General features: G+C 32.8%; 1 protein-coding gene across 1 annotated transcript; it reads right to left on the bottom strand.

Annotated features, from left to right (window-relative positions):
- Positions 1 to 16,190: 16,190 nt before the first annotated feature.
- Positions 16,191 to 18,928, bottom strand: LOC112024754 (trihelix transcription factor GTL2). The gene is made up of 2 exons (XM_024057386.2): positions 18,334 to 18,928; positions 16,191 to 17,995 (listed from the first exon to the last, which is right to left on the bottom strand). The coding sequence occupies exons 1-2, from the start codon at positions 18,717 to 18,719 to the stop codon at positions 16,486 to 16,488; spliced, it is 1,896 nt and encodes a 631-aa protein (XP_023913154.2). The 5' UTR covers positions 18,720 to 18,928; the 3' UTR covers positions 16,191 to 16,485.
- Positions 18,929 to 19,580: the final 652 nt, after the last annotated feature.

The following is a 19,580-nucleotide window of genomic DNA, read 5'->3' as shown; positions in this document are numbered from 1 at the left end:
AAAGAGATTCGACAGTGACTAGGGTGGCTTAGATTTTTAACTTCAGCCAATACAGTGGCTAGTTGCCATTTCAAAATTCTAACAACTAACCACACCACAGACCACCATCAACTCAGTTTTTTCATAACACACACACTTCTCTCTTAACCCACAACCCAAATCTACTCACACCACAAACCTGTTTAACCTCTCTCTCTCTCTCTCTCTCTCATCCTTATTTACTCTGATTGCTACTAGATTTGCTCTCTTTAGGTTCTAGTTGTGGGTTTCAAAACTAGGTTATGGGTTTCAAAATTTGATCGACTGTACTAACAAAAGGAAAAAAGAAAAGCCTCCAACGTTGCTAAAAAGCCAACATCAGCAGCGCGATAACGATTCCAATTCTAAGAACTTCAATCTTAGCAATGCTACTAAAAAACCACCCCAAAACTAGCCGAACTGAATTGTGTTCTCTCCTAGTTAAAAAGGTAAAAATCATTGGCAATTAAGGGGGTGTTTGGTAAGGGTATTTAAACAACAATTTTCATTGTTTAAATAATACAACACGTATTTCCACAACATTCTTTTACCAACACGTATTTTCACAATACTTAAACAACCTTACTAGAATAACATTACCAAACGGGTCCTTAAATGTTTATGTTATTTGTGATCATATCATCCCTTTCATTTGCTTATATAAATATGTAATGCAATTTCTTTTATTTTATTTTTTATACCAATAATTGATGTCAAAAGTTTTGGAACTCAATGGTGTAGATGTGTAGTTGAGTTCTTTCAAAGAATTTAACTTCAATATCTTTTTCCTTGCTTTTTGTTAAATATATTTACTAATGTTGTCAAATTTAATTGGTATTGAGGGTTATAAATCAAACCCAACTGGGAACTGCTTGATATTGTCTTGAAAGGGTTGTTTATATCACCTTTTTTTTTTAGTAAAGGTTGTTTAAAACTTTAAATAACCTAATATAACTTAACCCGAAAGACAACAAACTAGGCTTGATGAACATGCTACTTGGCTCTCCTTGACACTAACTTTCAAAGAAACCAAGCTTACATGAGGTCAACTTTCAATCAAATTCGTTTTAAGTGCTTGTTCGAGATAATGTAAAACAAACAAACCAAGTTTAAGCAACCTAATGCTAAACTCAACTTGACTGTCATATTTTGACTACTGATTTAGCATGCCTAATATTTTGACTATTGATTTAATATTAGTACCCTATAAATTACATCTCATTATCAAAAAAGTTGGCTTTTTCATATTAAGACAAACTACTTTGTAATTTATAGATACGTTCCCTTTTTGCTTGCTATTTTTATTTTTATTTCTTTTGAGAAGATGCTTTCTAACTATTTTGAGAGAAAATAAAGAGAAGAAAATTAAATTTATAAAAGTGGGTCTAACTGTCAGAAAACCCTAAAAATTACACCAAGTATGTATTAGTATATAGATGTTAGGAATTGGCTCGAGATAGCTCGGATCCAAATGAAAATACATTGTATATGAAGGGGTCAAGAATTATTTATCCAATGGACCCAACAAACTACTATAATTTATCATATTTATTTACTACTATATACTACCAAAAATAATAATTAAAATTTTTTTTTTTTTTTTTTGGTCAAGCTGCATTAAGTCATGGATGAAAAAAGACCAAACAAGAGAAACAAATGGACCCCGGACCATCTCCCCACGACCCCCCTGATTTGCAACCAACTGTCCCCCAATCACGAGGCTCATCATCTGGTGCTATTTTGTTCACTCGAAATGACCAATATACCCTTCATATTTGCCAAAATTGTCGAGCATTAATATGGTCTTAAGTCTTAACTGGTACAAAATAATATGAGGAATGCTAAAGTCGAAATTTTTTACAATATTTTTATAAATTGTTGTAGTGACCAACTTCTTACTGGTTCTCATTTGGACCCACTAATAACATTACTTTTTTATCTACCATTACTCACTCGCCACATCAGCAATTTGTAAAAAATTTTGTAAAAAAAAAGTTTACATCTCTAGCATTTTTCAAATAATATACTAATCATAGACCTATGCGATACATGAAAATATATAATTATTTTGTAATTATGATGGGGAATTCAAAAACACAACACCAAAATGTATTAACCCACAATAGAGTTATAAAAAAACAAAAATTCATCAACTTAAAATAGAGTTGCAAGAAAGAATAATAAATATGTGAGAGTGAGAGAGAGAGAGAGAGAGTAATCAAATTTTCATGAGAGAATTTATTCAAGCTATGCTTTGTAACATTTTTTGTGTGAGAAAAATATGCATAGAATGAGATAGAAAATGACTAATTTATAGTAAGAGGAAGATAATAAGAAGAGCCAAAAAATAAAAGAAGATAAAAGTATAGAGAAAGAGTAACATTAAGGTAGAGGGTAGTGGGAAGATGAAAAGATAAAATGGAAAAATTGGAGAAAACGTAACAATAAATTAAAAAATTAATGAGAGGAAGAAAAGTTAAAAATAAGGTAAAGAGGGTTCAAAATAGGTGAATGATGGCACAATAAGAGAGTAGCAAAATTCATTGCTACGCTATGACTTTTAGTTATAATATAGATATAGATATAAATGAGAGAGATCATGGTAGACAGTCTTACTCCCAATTTATTATCATACTCGAAACTGAAATCAATCACTTTTGGTAGAATACACTTGTGATTGCAACAAAACTTGACTTTTGGAGAAAATACTATAGTAATTTTTTTTTTTTTCATTCCTCAATGAGAAAAGGTAGGAGAAGTAAATTAAATATAACTTTCTCATTTGAGCGTGATCATAATAGCATTGTAGATATTCCAACTCTATTAAAGTATGGTGGGTTTCAGTTAACTTAACTAGTAAAGTCTTTGATAGTTGTATAAGAGATCCGAGATTCGATCTTTGCTTACACCAAAAACTAATTAATATGTTCGTCTGATGATAAAAAACTATTATCAGGAGTGAACGCCATAAGTTGAGATTCTCTAAAAAAAAAAAAAACTCCATTAAAGTGTCGATGAGCACTAAAACAGTGTTCCACCAACGCTTCTCACTGTTGAAGTCGAACCCAAAGCCCACAATTATGTTTGGTGTAGTTTTTTTTTTTTTTTGAGAAATGTTTGGCGTAGTTGTATTAACATTTTTATTTTATTTTTTGCATAAAGTATTATTAACTTTATATATTCAAATTTTTGACATTTTTGTGGGAAAAAAAAATTATGAAATATATTATGAGTAGATGTTAAATTTATTGTTTAATGTTTAATAAAAGGTTGCAGGCTTGCAGCCATTTTTGTGGACGTGCTACGTCGTCTGAGTCTGTATTCTGTAGGTCCCGCAGAAGATAGGCCGTTTGGCAAGTGAATTATTGCACCCCACTAACAGGCTAAGCGCGTGCCTCAACCGCATTAGAATATGATATCCTAGCATTAATTTCAAATGAGTAATAAAAAAGAAAGGCTTTGATTTTTTTTGTCCTCACTAGCTATGCAGCATGGCTTTGATTTTCTCTCTCTTTTTAGACTTTGATGCAGTTCAGCCTAGGAGGAACATGCAAAGAATGTTAAATCATTTTGAAGGAAAATGAAAAAGTTGAAAATCATGATTCATGACCGCCTAAACTCATGGGAAACACTTTGGCAAAGTCAAAAAAGTGAATCAAGGACAAAAAAAACTTTGAAAATTATAGCTTGATGCCTTGATCCCACTGCATATAAAGCCCAAAGATCATTAATGTCAACCATTTTTTTTTTTGTCCAAAGAGATCAATGAATTTTAGTTTATGGCCATTCATGAAAGATTTGCCTAGTGGATTAATGGCTTGATTAGTTTGGTATCCTTAATTAATAGCAATTTCATTCTCACCTGTTCATGATGAGGATGATGATTAACTTTTTTTTGTTGAGCCGAATGCCAACATCATAGCTTTTTTCTTATTTTCTTTTTGACCTTTTGGCATGTGTATCATGATTTGTTCATTAGCAAGAAGGTTCATGTAGACATTCTGGTACTCACTAACCCGCCTTTCTTTCCAAATAATGATTGATATAGCACCGTCTTAGAATGAATCTAGAAGCATGTGCATACAATTTCTTTCATGATGAGGATGATGATTAACTTTTTTTTGTTGAGCCGAATGCCAACATCATAGCTTTTTTCTTATTTTCTTTTTGACCTTTTGGCATGTGTATCATGATTTGTTCATTAGCAAGAAGGTTCATGTAGACATTCTGGTACTCACTAACCCGCCTTTCTTTCCAAATAATGATTGATATAGCACCGTCTTAGAATGAATCTAGAAGCATGTGCATACAATTTCGCAATTTGTTAATTTGTGCAACTGTAAATGTTTGATATTTTTTGCTCACTAGTGACTTGTGTAACCCATCATTTTCAATCGATCATTCACAATCACACAAGTCAACAAGTTGTGAAATTTAGTTTAGAAGTGATTGTGTCTTTGAGTATTTTGTCAATTTTATTAAACTGCAGGACTTTATTTTAGTTCCTCTTTGAGCAAAAAAAATTCACGTGGTGGGAGCTAGATATGGACTTGGGGGCCAATGCCTCCCAATTTTTTTTTAAAAAATATATTAGTATATTAATAGGTACTAATTTTAGTAATTTTGTTTAATAAAATGACACTTTGCCCCTCTTAACAATGTTATCGATTCTTTTAAGAGTAATGTTATAACCCCAAACTTTTCTATAAAATCAATACAAACTGTTGAGGTAGAAAATTCTTAATAGTTACTACACTTATATCATTTTTTTACTTATCAATAACCACTTACTACAATAACAATTTGTAAAAAAAATAAGTAAATAAATAACTTTAGTATTTTCCACTTTTTAAAGGCCATAAAAAAATTAATAGGTTAAATCTAAAACAAAATTTACAAATCCAAAAAAATTAGCCCAATAACAAAAATTATCAATAATAAAACTAAAAAAAAAAACCCAGTCAGTCTATTTTACCCCAAACAAACTACTTGTCTTTTTAAAAAGTTTTAAAAATAATAATTTTTTTCCTCATCCAGCACGCATGCAACAAAGACCAAAAAAAAAAAAAATCTTCAGTGGTTAGTCCGAGGCCGAAGCAGCCGCAACAAGCAGCAGAACTGCCCCTCCTATAACTCCAAGTCTCGTGCCCGTCCCTTTTTACACATTATGGTCTAACTGAAGAATGGTTTGATGATATGAACGAGAAACACAGGAAATCCGTGGTACTTCTGCCGTTTGCATTAAGGTAGACACGTTCTTGGTTGTTCAACAGTTCAGCTTTTCAACTAACAGTGATTGATGAAAGCACCTATTATCATAAAGTGGATCAGCTGCCATGCTTTATTCCCCACAATATTGTAATACAATATTGTAAATACATGTACGACTAGTACTCAGGGTGGTTCCAAACGATAAGGTGTGGCATTGATTAAACGAAAGATATAGCAAAGAAAAACTGGAAGTGGCGATTACCATGATTACTTGGTAGCTTGCCATTACTGCCATTATCACTTGGTATCTTACTGTTGTTAGCCCATGCTAGCTTAATGCAATGGAATTCCTATATAATCGGAAGTGTATCGAGTTAATATGTATCTAATTTCTCATCTTTGAGAGGATGATTTGCTTTACAATACAGTTGTGTTGTTTGATGATGTGTTGCAACCTTTGAGAAATGATACAACTCTTCAAAGAGCCGTGAAAATATTGCGTACTTATCATTGCTGGCCATTTCTAAACATCAAATCCTCTCAATCAATATTGGCATATATGATCGATTCCTTTATAGGACCGGTACCATCCTTATTATTAAGACCAACGATATAAACATCTAAATAAGTAGATCCTCTATCCATAGATGTATCATTTCTCAAGCCTTGTCAAACAACTTTGTTCTTCCTATATTTTCCTTCATTCTTCTTTGTACTTTAATTAGTGAAAGCATCTTTTATATGATAACTGTCTAATGACAAGCACGCTAGTCTAGTCTTGGGTTCGTTTGTATGTCATGAGTACTTATTTTGATTAGTTTGATTCAAATAAATTAGTTTGAATTATGATGAATCGGATTAATTAGATCAAGACGAGTTTTGATTGTTTTATTGATAAATTAAAGGAAGTTGCAGTTTAGTTTTAGCTAATTGAAAATTCATATATAAATTTAGATGTAGACAATGAATAAAGACAATCATAAAGCAGAGTTTACCAACAATTATGTCCCAATTTTCTTATAATCCTACAGTGCACTTCAATTGAGAGAACAAAGCACTTCTTAAGAACACCAGAAATGTAGGAAAGTTTCTTTGTCACACGTTGAAGTAGATTGATTCGGTGTTTTATGGCGATGTTACATTGTTACTACTTCCTACCACTAAAAGTATACACCTTTTAAACCTAATAAAAAGGTGCAAAGGCATCCAAAACCTTTTCCTTTAATTCAATTTTCATGGAAAAAATTAAGTAATTTGTGCAATATATCATGAGACTCCAAAGCAAGATATCGTGAAAAAGTACATTTTTCATTGGGTGAAATGTAATGTTCTATTAAATAGCCACACAATTGCACAACTGCTACTTAAAAAGTTATCACTCATGGAGTGTACATGAAAACTGAACTTTTATTAGTTTGCTTAGGTCTATTGCAACAACTTGGAGTATGGAAGATGAGGCAGGATTTAATTTGCAACAAACAAGGGATAAGAAAGTAGGTAAGAAGATTCCATTCACTACAAAGAACTTAGATTTGTTTCGACCCATTTTTCTCGAGGGTTCACTAACAAATATCGATACATACTCCAACATTGATATGTGGGTGTAAGCATTATTAGACTTATTCCGACTCTGAGTGTCATTAAATCTCTCAAAATAAGTCAAAATAACCCTCAAAATACATGTTAAGGGGAAAAAAAAAAGGATGGGCTTGCTTATATGAGTTTTGGCTCTTGAGGCAACATTCTTCAACATCATGATGAAGGTATCCCCAAATTGAGGCAACCTTTTCAACTCTCACAAACCCACGAAAATAGACCACCCCCTACCACCCCTAGAAAAAGACCAGAAAACAAAAACTCTCACAATTTTGTTTTAGGATATTAAGAGTATTTAGAGCATCTCCAATGGTGTATGTAAAAGCAAAATATTCTCTATTATAGAGAATGAGACCAAAAAAAAAACCACTCCAATGGATTCTCTAAATTCTAAATTTTTTTTTACTCATGAACAGTAGCTCATCAAATCTGATGGGCTACTGTTCATTCTTCAAATATTTTTTTCTATTATATTAATCAAGTGTTGAATAAAAAAATATTGGAAGATATATAATTGTTAAAAAAAGAATAAATAATGAATGAAGAAATAATATTTAAATGAGATAGAGAATCTGTTGGAAAGTGTATTTGAAAAAGTTGGTAGATAAAAGAAAAAATCACTGTTCATTCTCCAAACAGTACAAAAATTTGATGAATTTGCTGGAGATGCTCTTAGGTCCTCCCTCTCAAAAGGTTCCAAGGTTTCATTGGCAAGGGCTCTCTCTCTCTCTCTCTCTCTCTCTCTCTCTCTCTCTCTCTCTCTCTCTCTCTCTCTCTCTCTCTCTCTCTCTCTCTCTCTCTCTCTCATGTTTTTATTAGTTCATCAGAAATAGGATTTTAATTCTCTTTACTACCATATTTTTGTGAATTTTTTTTCTCTTCTCTATGGCAGCAGGTACTAGTTTGAGTTCAACAAGTAAATGAAATCATTGAATAGTTATTTTGTTTTGAGGTACTTGTTTATCATGATAGGTACTTTGTGAGAAATTTAAAACAGCAAAAGAAAACAAAGCATACCTTCAACTATTGTTGTTCAAGTGATTTATAGAGAAAAAAACTTAATTTAAAATAATGAATAAAAAAAATTTCTAGTCTATGGCATTCTCTTTAGAAACCCTTTGATGGAGAAAACAAGTTTTTTAATGCTTGACTAGGGACCTCTTTAATTTAACATTGGCTCTCTTATTTATATTCATTCCATCTAGGAGTATGTATCTTCACCAAAAGACGTTTATTTACCAAATAATGTTATAAGTGTTTGCTCACAAAGGAAAAAAAAAACTCATAATAGTAGAGGATCTTTATCTATCACTCTTATTATTTAAATAAATACAATAAATTATAATAAATTAGAATTAAAATAAATTGTATGTGGACCAAATTATATCTTCTAATGGAGATAATCTTACATTTGGGACTATTGTGGACTTGCTTATACATAGTCTTTTGTTATTTTGTTTTGATGTATTTAATTTATCATGTTATAATTTTGGAACTAATGTGGACTTGATAATATATGGTCTTTTGAGATATATATATATATATATATATGTATGTTGTGGAGACCATTTTTGGAGATGGGCAGAGGCTTGGCCTTGCTCCCATTCCTCAGAATCCCACATCGAAAAAAAAAAAAAAAAAAAAAACCCTATGAAATCAAGGGAGTAGTGTACCATTAGTCTTCAGATCTGATGGGTAGATGCTTGGTCTTGCCCTTTTATTGTGGAGACCATTTCTGAAGACTAATGGTACACTACTCCCTTAACTTTACAGCTTATAAGGCAGCAAGTAGGGAGATTTTCTTTCAATGTGAAACTCTGAGGAATTATGGTACACATTGAAATTGATTTGGACAAGTTATATATATAAAATGTATTTGATTTGAATTATACATGTATAATTGTGGTGGATATTGAAATGATTTGAACCATTGTGTTTTGGAATTTGATTTGAATCAGGTTATGAAATATAGTGTTTTAGAATATTTTTTATTGACATGAGATATGGTCATGAAGAAAGGGAAAAAAATAATAATAATAACTTACTTTGAGGTTTTGAAGGTTTGGTAACCATTGAAACAATTTTTTTTTTTTTTTTTTTGATACGCCATTGAAACAATATTAAAGTATACGTTTCGACGATTAATAACCCTAAGTACTTTAATTGAGCGTAATATGCATCTGAATTTTGACCATTTTTGAGATATTTATCAAGAGTTTTTTTTTTTTCAACAGCTAGTAACCCTGATAAAAATGAAAAACTTATTTCAAGAGTCAGAAAGACCGTTGAAACTTTTTTTTTTTTTTTCAACTTGACTGTTTTCAAAATAACTTTACAATAATTTTCATAACATACTTTACAATTGTGACAAGTTCTTAATTGTAATTGATAAACAATAAATGATATTATTCTCAAAAAAAAAAAAAAAAACAATAAAGGATATTAGAGATGGATCAATTTGAAAATCAATAACTTGCCAACTTAATAATTTTGAAAATTATTATGGCTAGCTATAGTACTACTCAAAACAATATGCTCTAGATATTAGAGATATTAACCATATCTTCAGGAACCATTATTTGATTTTATTATTAGTACGATATTTTTCATCTAACTTTCCAAGGTATCAACCATATTTTAAGAATATTTTGTTTCGTACAAACCATGAAACCGAGTTTTGCACGGTACATCTGTCATAAACTATGATTTCCAGCTGGTATACAACTCCTCCTCAAATGAGGAAAAAAAAAAACCAGGGCGATATCAGTATGTTTGTGTGTGTGTGTGTGTGAGGGAGAGAGAGAGAGAGAGAGAGAGAGAGAAGTCAGATGAGAAAAAGTCAGGAAAATAATTTCAATCTTTATTTCTTCTCATATTTCCTTGTTTGTAATAAGCATATATATATTTGCTGGCAACTAAAGCCTACATGGTGGGATGTTACATATACATATAACATACCCTACAAAGTTAAGAAGAAAAAAAGTGATAGAAGAGAGAACACCGAAAGTGCTACCCATATTCACATGTCTGTCAACTTCATATTTCTGATCCAGTTGGCTATTTTAATTACAAAGATTCACAAGTACTATAGGCCTAGCTAAGCTAGGCCTGTTTGAGATATTTTATGGCGATACTTCAATTCATAGGTGAAGGACCAAGTTGGAATACTAAAATTGTATGATTATGGTAACCTTGCTTCTCAATAGTCTTGTGGTTCAGTGTAGCAGTGTCTAGTCTATTCAAACGAGAATTTAAATTCTGAATCCTGTAGTAATCTCCTCCCATTTGTTGTGAACAGGAAAAATAAAAATTATGGTCTTCCTGCTCATTAGGAAAGAGGCAAAGCGTACTTAAATATAAAGAAATGGGATGCATCATAGAGAGTTATTGTGCAAATTGGCTATGGTCTTATAATACCATTTCCTTCATGTGATGCAGGTCCAATATTCGAATCATATATATGGATCCTGCTAAATTATTTGAATGATAGTGTAGAATATGATAATTAACTTTAGATGAAACAAATTATTTGTTTATTTGATTGGGATTAAAACATTTTTTTTTCTTATACATGATAGAAATTTTATTTTAACATAATTTAAATGTATATGTGTGTAAAGTTTCTTCTCAAAAACTTGAATATTGACTCTTGCTCCCTCTACTCACAAAAATTTTGTATTTGTGGAGTGACCATCACGCCAATAGTGCGTGGTGGTAATTGGGATTAACACTTAGTTGAATTGAGTTGTATCATTGAATGAAGGTATTGCTTTGTTATTAGTTATAAGTGTTGTAATATACGTATCAAAAAAAAAAAGTGTCGTAATATAAGTAGTGCTAACAGCCTTATTTAGTTTCTAATTTTATTTTATTTGGTTTGCAATAAAATCCCACCATACATGGTAGATCAAATGACTTTAGCCATATATGTTACTGCCTCATAAAAGAAAATATGAAATATATACTACAATTCAATTTTTAATACTTCTATCTCAATATATATATTTCTCCTCAAAAGCTTACAGATATCCAAGAAATTCTAACTTAATTATGATGCTAAATCATGAAACTTGGGTTCAAAAAATGACAACTACAAAATAGAAAAAGGAATAGAAGAAATGCTGTACAAAACGAAGCCTAGTGGGACACTGAGCATATTCCCACAGAAAAGCTTCTCTGAATCCCTGACTAGTCAAATGCTGTAGACAACGTGCCAGAGTCTCAATAGACCATACATATGAAAGGGAAAAGAGAGGTTTGGTATTACTTTCTTTGCTACGTGGTTGACATGTTGGGGTGGATATGTGAATTGTGAAGAGGCATTAGGCACTATAGTACATATACAGGGACACTGAAACTGATATGTGAGGTTGGCTCACATGTTGATGCAAGAAATAGAAGACTTGCAGCGGAATTTACACAATCGGTCTTTCGGCATACGTCTTTTGGCTTAAACTGACGATCACACAGGAGTTTTGAGATTATTCTACGCTGTCTAGAGTCAACCTTTATGCAAACCAGCTATCTAAACACATTTTGAATTTTAGTTTGTGTAACCCACGAACCAAAAACGTTTCTTCGACGATGTTGCACACTACTAGAGTGATGCAAACATAACCCACAACCTAAAAATCTCACAACACTCTGTGTACACTATTAAAAATGCAGAATTTGTTCCACTATTCAATGGGTTCCACTCTTGGTATTTATATACACACCACTTCATTAATATTGAGTGGGATAATGGACTTTAGTAGAGTAAAGTAACGGTCCAAACCATTACTCTATAACTCTTGAATGTTACAATCATTATGAAGCAAATAGAGGGACATGTTTACTTTGGATGTCTGTCCATATTCTTTCAGTTTCTAATAGTTGAGTACCAAAGATGGAAGAATTGGCATATGAGATTGGAGAGTCGTGAGGCATATTTCTTTCTCACTTATATCCATATATGGAAGAACAAAACTAAGTTCTACACTTCTGTTTGCAATAATTGATGGAAATATGGAATGGCATTCTCTTTTTTTTTTTTTTAGCAAAGTAAAACACAAAGCAATCTGTACAGTTCATTTTGTTTTGAAAATTGATCAACTAAATATAATGAATAGTTGTGATTTGAACTATGCAGATCGATCACTTACACTATAACTGTGAGCTGTTTTCATACAAGTGGTGTTGGTATTGCATGCATATCTTAGTTTTGATGAATTGAGGGTGTGCTAGGGAGCACAATCGGGCTCGATTTGACACATCATCACAAAACCCAACAAGTAATAACATTATCCAATTGATAGTCACAACATTGACTAAGATGCAAGTACTTGTCGACTATTAAGCAACACTTGTATAAAAGAGCACATGCATGCCTGAATCTTGCTAATTAAAGTGATTAATAGTTAAAAGTGTGGACAAGTTACATTTGAAATTCTATAATTTGCAGGGCGTAACAAAAATAAAAAATAAAAAATGAATAATGAATAAACTTTTATTTATATTAAACCATATACCGTTTATTCCTACTTAAATAAAATAAAGTTTAATTTATTACTTTTTGAAAATTCGGAGTTTAATCCATCACTTTTGAAATTATATGATTTAATTTGTTACAACTCTAATTTGTAGGGTTTAAAATATAGTTTTCCCTAAGGTCTATGAGAATTTGAGAAGAAACAAAAATAGGGAAGCTAATATGAAAAATGACATAATATAGAGAGATCTTGTAAGAATAGACCAACTGGGTATTGGGCTTTCCAACCTTTAAATGTCTCATTTAAAGCCCACCATGTAGGTTGAAAACTTGTTGGGCCTAGCCCTCAACCTCAACTTTATAGAATTAGTTTTACTCAAGGTTTTTTTCCCTCGGTAGCGTGGATTGCACCAATAAGTCGGTGCTGTAGTTCAACATGGTTACACTTACACATGGGTGACGCGCAAGAAGCCTCAATAGAAAGCTACTGCCTCCAAAAAAATATTAATTTATTATAGCCTACATTTATGACCATGTACATAGAAGATGGAGAAGTCGTTCACGTTACCTCGTACGAAAATTTTTGCCTATTTTATTCCAAGAACGTACTTTTCCTATTTAATATATTCACTTTTTAAAATATTTTATATCATATTATCTATTTTATATTATATTTTATTAAAATATTAATTTTTTTAATTTTTTTCTTTATTCACACGTAACAATTACCATTCACTCTTTTTCTTTATCATCCAAATACATAAAGAAATAATAAATAACTAAATACAAAATAAATAGTGTTAATGTAAATTTACACAGTTACTGTGACAAATTTGTAATTTTACACAATTATATACAGACTAATGTAAATAATTTTTAAACAAAATTGTGTAAATTCTACACATTTTTCTATTATACAAAGACTGATGTGAAGCTCTAAGTGCTCCTATACTACTATGTAAGAGCATTCGCATCAATCAGTCTAAAATTTTCCGTCTATTTTAGTATAAAAACCTACTTTCTCCTATTTTACATGGCAACTTTTCCAAAACACTTACATCAGATTATCTATTTTACACACTATTCTATTTAAATAATAGTTTTTCTTTAATTTTTATGTTTGTCATTACCTCTCTATCTTTTTTTATTTTCTCCTTATCTCATTAATCTCTCAAACTCAGATTCTCAAACCAAACAAGCACCGATCTCCACCATCGTTCCACCGATCCATTTCTGTTGATCCATAAACGCTAATCTCCGCTACCAATCCACAACCATCAATACTAATCCATTGATTCACAAGCCACTAGTGCTATCTATCTCTGTTGGTTTGTGCATGTAAGTGTGTTTGAGTTTAAATAAGGAAAAATAAAATAAGAGAGGAGAGAAGAAGTTTGAGTTCGTTTTATAGAAGGAGAAGAAAGAGGGAGAGAGAAAAAAAAGGAGCGAAATTGTGAAATTAATAAAATAATAAAATACAAAGTTATAGTAATTATTTACACAATTACCATAACAAATGTGTAAATATACACATTTTTAAAATGCACAACAACTTTGAACCAATTGGAGGAAGTTCTAAAGCACTTCAATACAATTTTTGGGTGTGGAAAGTTATGGGGCTTAGAGCAACCACATCAGCTCATCTATAATCTTCTAAAATAGGAAAAAAGTACAAATTTTACACATTTTAAGTCAAAAAACACTCACATCAGTGGATGTAAAAATTTGTAAAGATGTGTAAATATTTCCATGAGCTACAGTAACCATGTATATTTACACAATTATTGTAGCTCATCTATCTATTAATTTATTATTTGTTTCTCTCTCCTTTTTAGCTTCTACTCCGACCTCTCTCTCCGGTCCCTCAATCCCTCAGTCCAACCTCCTTCATTCCCTGAGAGCGAAGCCTTCCTCAAGCTCCATCTCCATTGGAGGGGGCGAAATTGAACCGTCCGATCCAGGAAACCCTCCATTGAAGTCCTCACCGATCACTTCATCGGTGTAGATCTTCGAGACTGGCTACGACACGAACGTGTCATCTCCGGCGGAGAAAGAGGTGTCGTTGTTGTTATGATTTTTGTTGTGGAAGATCGGTGAATCAATGGCTGAGTCCTTGAGTGGTCAGAGTTGGCGAAATGAGTTCCAACGAACAAGTCGAATCGCTGGGAGGGTTTGATTATTGGGTTGTTTGATTGGTGTCCTTTAGTGAGTTAGTGTCGTTTTTGTTTGATGTCGTTGATGGTGGCTGGGTGTGTGTGAGTTTGGGTTTGTGTTGGGTCTGTAGCTCGACAGAGAAGATGGTGGCTGGCTGGGTGTCGGTGATTTTGTTAAAGGATAGGTGTGGGTGTGGCTCGACGGATTTTGTTGAAGGGTGACTGGCTAGGTATGGGTGTGGCTTAATGGAGAAAACAAGTTTGTAAGTTTGTTCCAGAGAGAAGAGGGAATAAAATAATAAAAAAATGTAAAAAGAATGAATATTTTATTGAATAAATTTGTAAAATAGATAAACTGATGTGGTTGTTTTGTAGAAGTAAATGTGTAAAATAAAAAAAAATAAAAAAAAAGTAAGTTTTTTCTTACAAAATAGACAAAAAATTTGCACAAACTGATGTGGTTACTCTTGGATGAGAAAGTTTCTCATCTTTTTGTGTTATACAAGGTCAGGTGGGATGTTTTAACTGTATGGAGAACAATGCAAATATGCCCCATCATATGTACGTAGAATCTAAACATTATGACATCGTGTAGGCCAAACTACTCTATGTCAAACTTTTACCCAGACCTCAATGTAAATTCCCACACGTAAATAAACAAAGGGTAAAGTCAAATAGTAGAGATATCATCATATCATCATCAGAACTCTCATCAACAAGTTGACATTCCAGGTGTCCAAAAAAAGACCGTTTGATTATTAGGCACCACAGATGCACGTGCACCTAGTTACTGTTTCTGGACACATGTACACAGAGATGTGCAGACCATCACATGTGAAGCTGATGTGTAGCAGTGCATCAACGGTGCCCCACACTGCAAAGCAAAGCAAAGGCTTTTTGTTTTTTTGTTTATAACAAAAAATAATTTTTGAAAAAAAAAAAGAGAGAGGTGGGACCCACAAGAAGACTCAGAGTCAGAGGGAACACATTGTTTGTTGCTACTAGGAGACAAAAGCTTCATTTGGAGGCATTCACTGTATAGAAATAAGGTCCCACCCTGGCCTCCAGTGGGGGCATGTGGTAGGACCCACATACCCTAAACAAGCACATTATTTCAATGCTTTTGTGTTGTCATTGTATTGAATAGTATGCTTGTACGTTGTTGTGTTGTGCCGTGGTGGTAATACAAACAAACAAAAAGAGAGAAAAAAAAAAGGCTCATGACTTCATCTCCATCTGTCTATATCTCTACTCTTAACTTCTATTATTTATTATTCTCCTTCATTTGAAAATTCATTTTTTTATAATAAAAAAAGAAAGAAAGAAAATAGTGCTATAGAGCAATAATGATGCAAAGATTTGAAATGATGTGTTCCATAAAAATTTAAGGATTTGGAATGGAAAGGAATCATAATTATCAATGTCAATTTTTGTTATCAAATAGACTTTTTATGAACAAATTTGTACCCTTTAATTTCAACCCCCCCCCCCTTTCTTTCTTTCTATCAAATACTCAACCAAGCACATTATAAATTGAACATATCAAATAAAAAATGAAAATTGCAATAGAAGTACCAATCACCAAAGAATTGTATATTTTGTCAAACTCTTAGTAGTTGGTGAAGCAACCATACAAGCTCTCCTTTCTTAGCTGAAAGGATTCTTAGAATTCTTCCATCTTTGTTTTATGTTATTTGGTAACAACAGAGGATGGGATATAAAGAATGTTCTTCCACAAACAGCAAAAAAAAAAAATTATATTGAAAAGAAATTTAATAGCATAAATAGATATTATAAAAATGAGACTACGTACCTAGAGGGGTCATAGACTCGAAACTTTTTTCTTACTCAAACTGTCGGTGCCCTTTAATATATACAAACTTAGGCTTATGTCCTACATAAAACTTTCTTGAAAACAAAATGCTGAAAAGACAAAAAATAAGTACTGCTAATTTGTTTATAATTGAAACAAAAAAATCTACCGCTTATTAATATTATTATCATTTAATTAACAATACAATAACACACAATGCATAATTAGAATTCAAATTCAAAAGATGGTACTTGAGCATTAATTTTTTCACCTTCAGCAACATGCATAGTTGAATTACTAGACACACCTTGAGAAGAATTATCAATGTGGCCGACTTCCGGTAAAGCTGAGCAGTTTTCAGGTTCAATCAAGCGGTTTTCAGGCCCTTCGGAAGGTGCTACAAGTGTTCCTTGATTGTACAAAGTACTTAACTGATGAAAATAAGGGCATGTCCGAGAATCAAGAGACCTCTTCTTGTTAACATCCTTGGTTTTCCTGAAGTACTTATTAATGTTCTCCCATTTCTCTTTGCACCTCTTTGCACTTCTTTTGTAACCCAGTTCTAACATCCCTTGTGAGATTCTCTCCCATAGAGGAGCCTTGGTTCCTTCCTTGTCCTCACCATTACCATAGAGACTGCATCTCAGGTTTATAAGAGCCAAAACTTCATCTCTTGGCCATCTCCTTCCAAGGTCATCTTTGGCATTGGTTATAGGGTTTGGGGAGGCTTTCTGTGTGGAAATTGAAGTGGGTGTCAATGAATTGTTTTGGGTATTGAGGGAATTAGGGTCTTGGGAAGCTATGGCAAGAGTAGATGAGGTGGGTACTTTTGGAGTGTTTGGAGAAAGTGTTGAAGTAGGGTTTTGAGGTGCTAGGGTTTTGGAAATAATTAGAGTGGGTGTAATTGAGTCTCCTTGGGAGGAACGAAAGCAAGAATTTTGAACTTGAGTTATTGTAGATGAAGGGAGTGCTTCGACTGTGTTTTGGTTATTAACATCACAAGTAGGATTAGGGTTTTGTGCTTCAATTGAGGAAGAAGAAGAGGGAGTGTGTGAATTTGAACTCTTTGGTACCTTAAGAGAATTCTGTACATGTCTCTCTTCAAAGCAAATTGCAAAAGCACTTGATGTGAATTGCTTCAAGAACTCTATGATTGTAGCCTGTCTATCACCAGCAATAGCTTGCTCTTGTGCCATAATTTCAAGCTCCTTATTCATCCTATCCATCTCTTGCTTCTTCCAAGCTTCTTCTTTAGCAACCTTTTCTTCATCTCTCTTCACCATATCTTCAAGAAGCCTGTTATGCATTTCCTCTTGTTGAGCCATCATCTTGCTCACAATTTTCTCACACAAACCTTTGAGCATCTCAAAATTCTTCTGCCTCTTTCTCTTCTTAATATTGCTCTTTGATTTTCCCTCCACAAGATCAGTTTCATTATTCTCATCATGAATTTGCTTTTCATTAACTGTTCCATCTCCTGGTGACTTTACTTCCAAACTCGGCCCCAACTTGTCTTCTTCTCCTTGTTGATCGCTTGGCTTTTCCACCCTTTGGTTCTTTTCGGCTGACTCAACCTGATGACGGTTTTGTTCATTATGATATATCTCTTCAAGCTCACTTAAAAACCTGTAGTTCTTGCTGTAGTTAATGTTGCTATTGAAATATCTACTTTCCTCTTCAAACTTATCCTTGCATTTCTCAGCACTCCTTCTGAAACCAAGCTCTGCTAACTTCCTGCACCCACCATAAATATAAAACTAACACCACCCCCTGTGTAAGACTAGCATTTATTTCCTTTATTTTTACTCTTCAATCAAACATATGTACAAACTGCATTCTTTAAACCCCCCCGGACCACCCCCATAAAACCCGTTTCTTTTTTGTGTGTATAAAATTATGATATGAGTGAATTACTATAGCTATAACCTCATTGATCAAGGATCACCTTTAGCTCAATTCATATGTATATTAGATTTCCAAGATTTATAAGAAAAACCCTAGTCACCTTATTGCAATTTAAAACAAATAGTCAATATATATTATATAGAGGAAGCCTTAAAAGAAAGGTATACCTTGAGACATGTTCCCAAGTGAACTCAGGGAACCAATTCTCCATGCTAGATCTGATTCTCAAAAGTGCAAGCACTTCTTCATTAATCCATACTGGATCCATTGGCTCTGGTATTGATCTATCTCTTTCCATCTCTAAATTCATAGGCACCAAGTTATTTTCTTCTTTCTCTTCATGTTTTTGCGTTGGAGGTTGGTGTTGCAATTGGTGCAAAAGGTTTGGTTGGAGGGGTACTTGGTGAGAAGGGTTGTAAGGATCATAGGGAGGGAAGGTAGTAGGAGGGGGTGAAGAGGCATGGATAGGAAAAGAGAGAGAAGGAGGGAGGGGGAGTGTTGTTCTTGAGGCTGCTATGAATTGGTGAAACTGGTCTGATACTCCATCAAACATTGTGTTTGTGACTGTGTTTTTCTCTCTTCTTTACCTCTCTCTCTCTCTCTCTCCCTTTGCTAACACTGTGAACTGGAAAATTGCTTGGAACAACACTACAAAAATACCAACCTACCTGGCTCTCTCTCACCAACCTCTCTCTCTATCTCTCTCTCTCTCATTTATCAAGGACTTTGTCCTGTCATGGAATAGAAAAGATAGCCCACCACACCCTTTTAGAAGAAAGTGAAGACACCTCAATGATAAGAAATTATTCAATGCAGAGGCTATACAGCCTATACATGGTGCAACGAGTTAATCTCATCATCTTGCAAGCAGAGTCATCTTTTTGGCTTATTAGAGATTATCAAAATATGAATAATACACATATTAAGTTCCATTTATTAAAAGAATTATTATTATTATTATTATTATTATTATTATTGTTTTGGATAATCTGATAGTTGGGTATAGTTATTAAACTTTTTTTTTTGGGTGGTGATAGGACATAGTTGCTAGCCTCATTCTAAGAGGTGGTGGGTCATTGGTCGAATAGTTGATAGAATTCAAACATAAATATAATTTTCAAATAAAATTAATCACATTAATTATTAATAGATGCTCCTTACTTAGATTTGTCTCTTTTTTTTTTCTTTCTTTTTTTTCTTTTTTTTCTTTTTTCTTAGATTTGTCTACAAACACAAAGAATAAACTATTAGCATCACCAATTTAGCTTTTTTTTTTTCTCCAAAAAAAAAAAAAAACTTAGCTCTTTTAAATCTATATCTAACCTCATTCCAACCTTTAATTGTTTTATGCATCATGCTATTAACTTGTAATTAATATTTACATGCATGTAAATATCCTTAAAAAGTAAGTAAA

This window comes from Quercus suber, unplaced genomic scaffold (genome assembly GCF_002906115.3).
Source record: "Quercus suber isolate HL8 unplaced genomic scaffold, Cork oak 2.0 scaffold_362, whole genome shotgun sequence".
Lineage (NCBI taxonomy): Eukaryota > Viridiplantae > Streptophyta > Magnoliopsida > Fagales > Fagaceae > Quercus > Quercus suber.
Note: the sequence above shows the minus strand (reverse complement) of the source record. Positions and strands in the feature narration are given on the sequence as shown.

Bases quoted from the DNA above. Each gene is read 5' to 3' on its own strand.
- LOC112024754 (XM_024057386.2), bottom strand. From the start codon at position 18,719: ATGTTTGATGGAGTATCAGACCAGTTTCACCAATTCATAGCAGCCTCA. The intron at 17,996-18,333 runs GTATACCTTTCT...TGGTGGGTGCAG, and splicing joins ACTTGGGAACATGTCTCAAG to GAAGTTAGCAGAGCTTGGTT.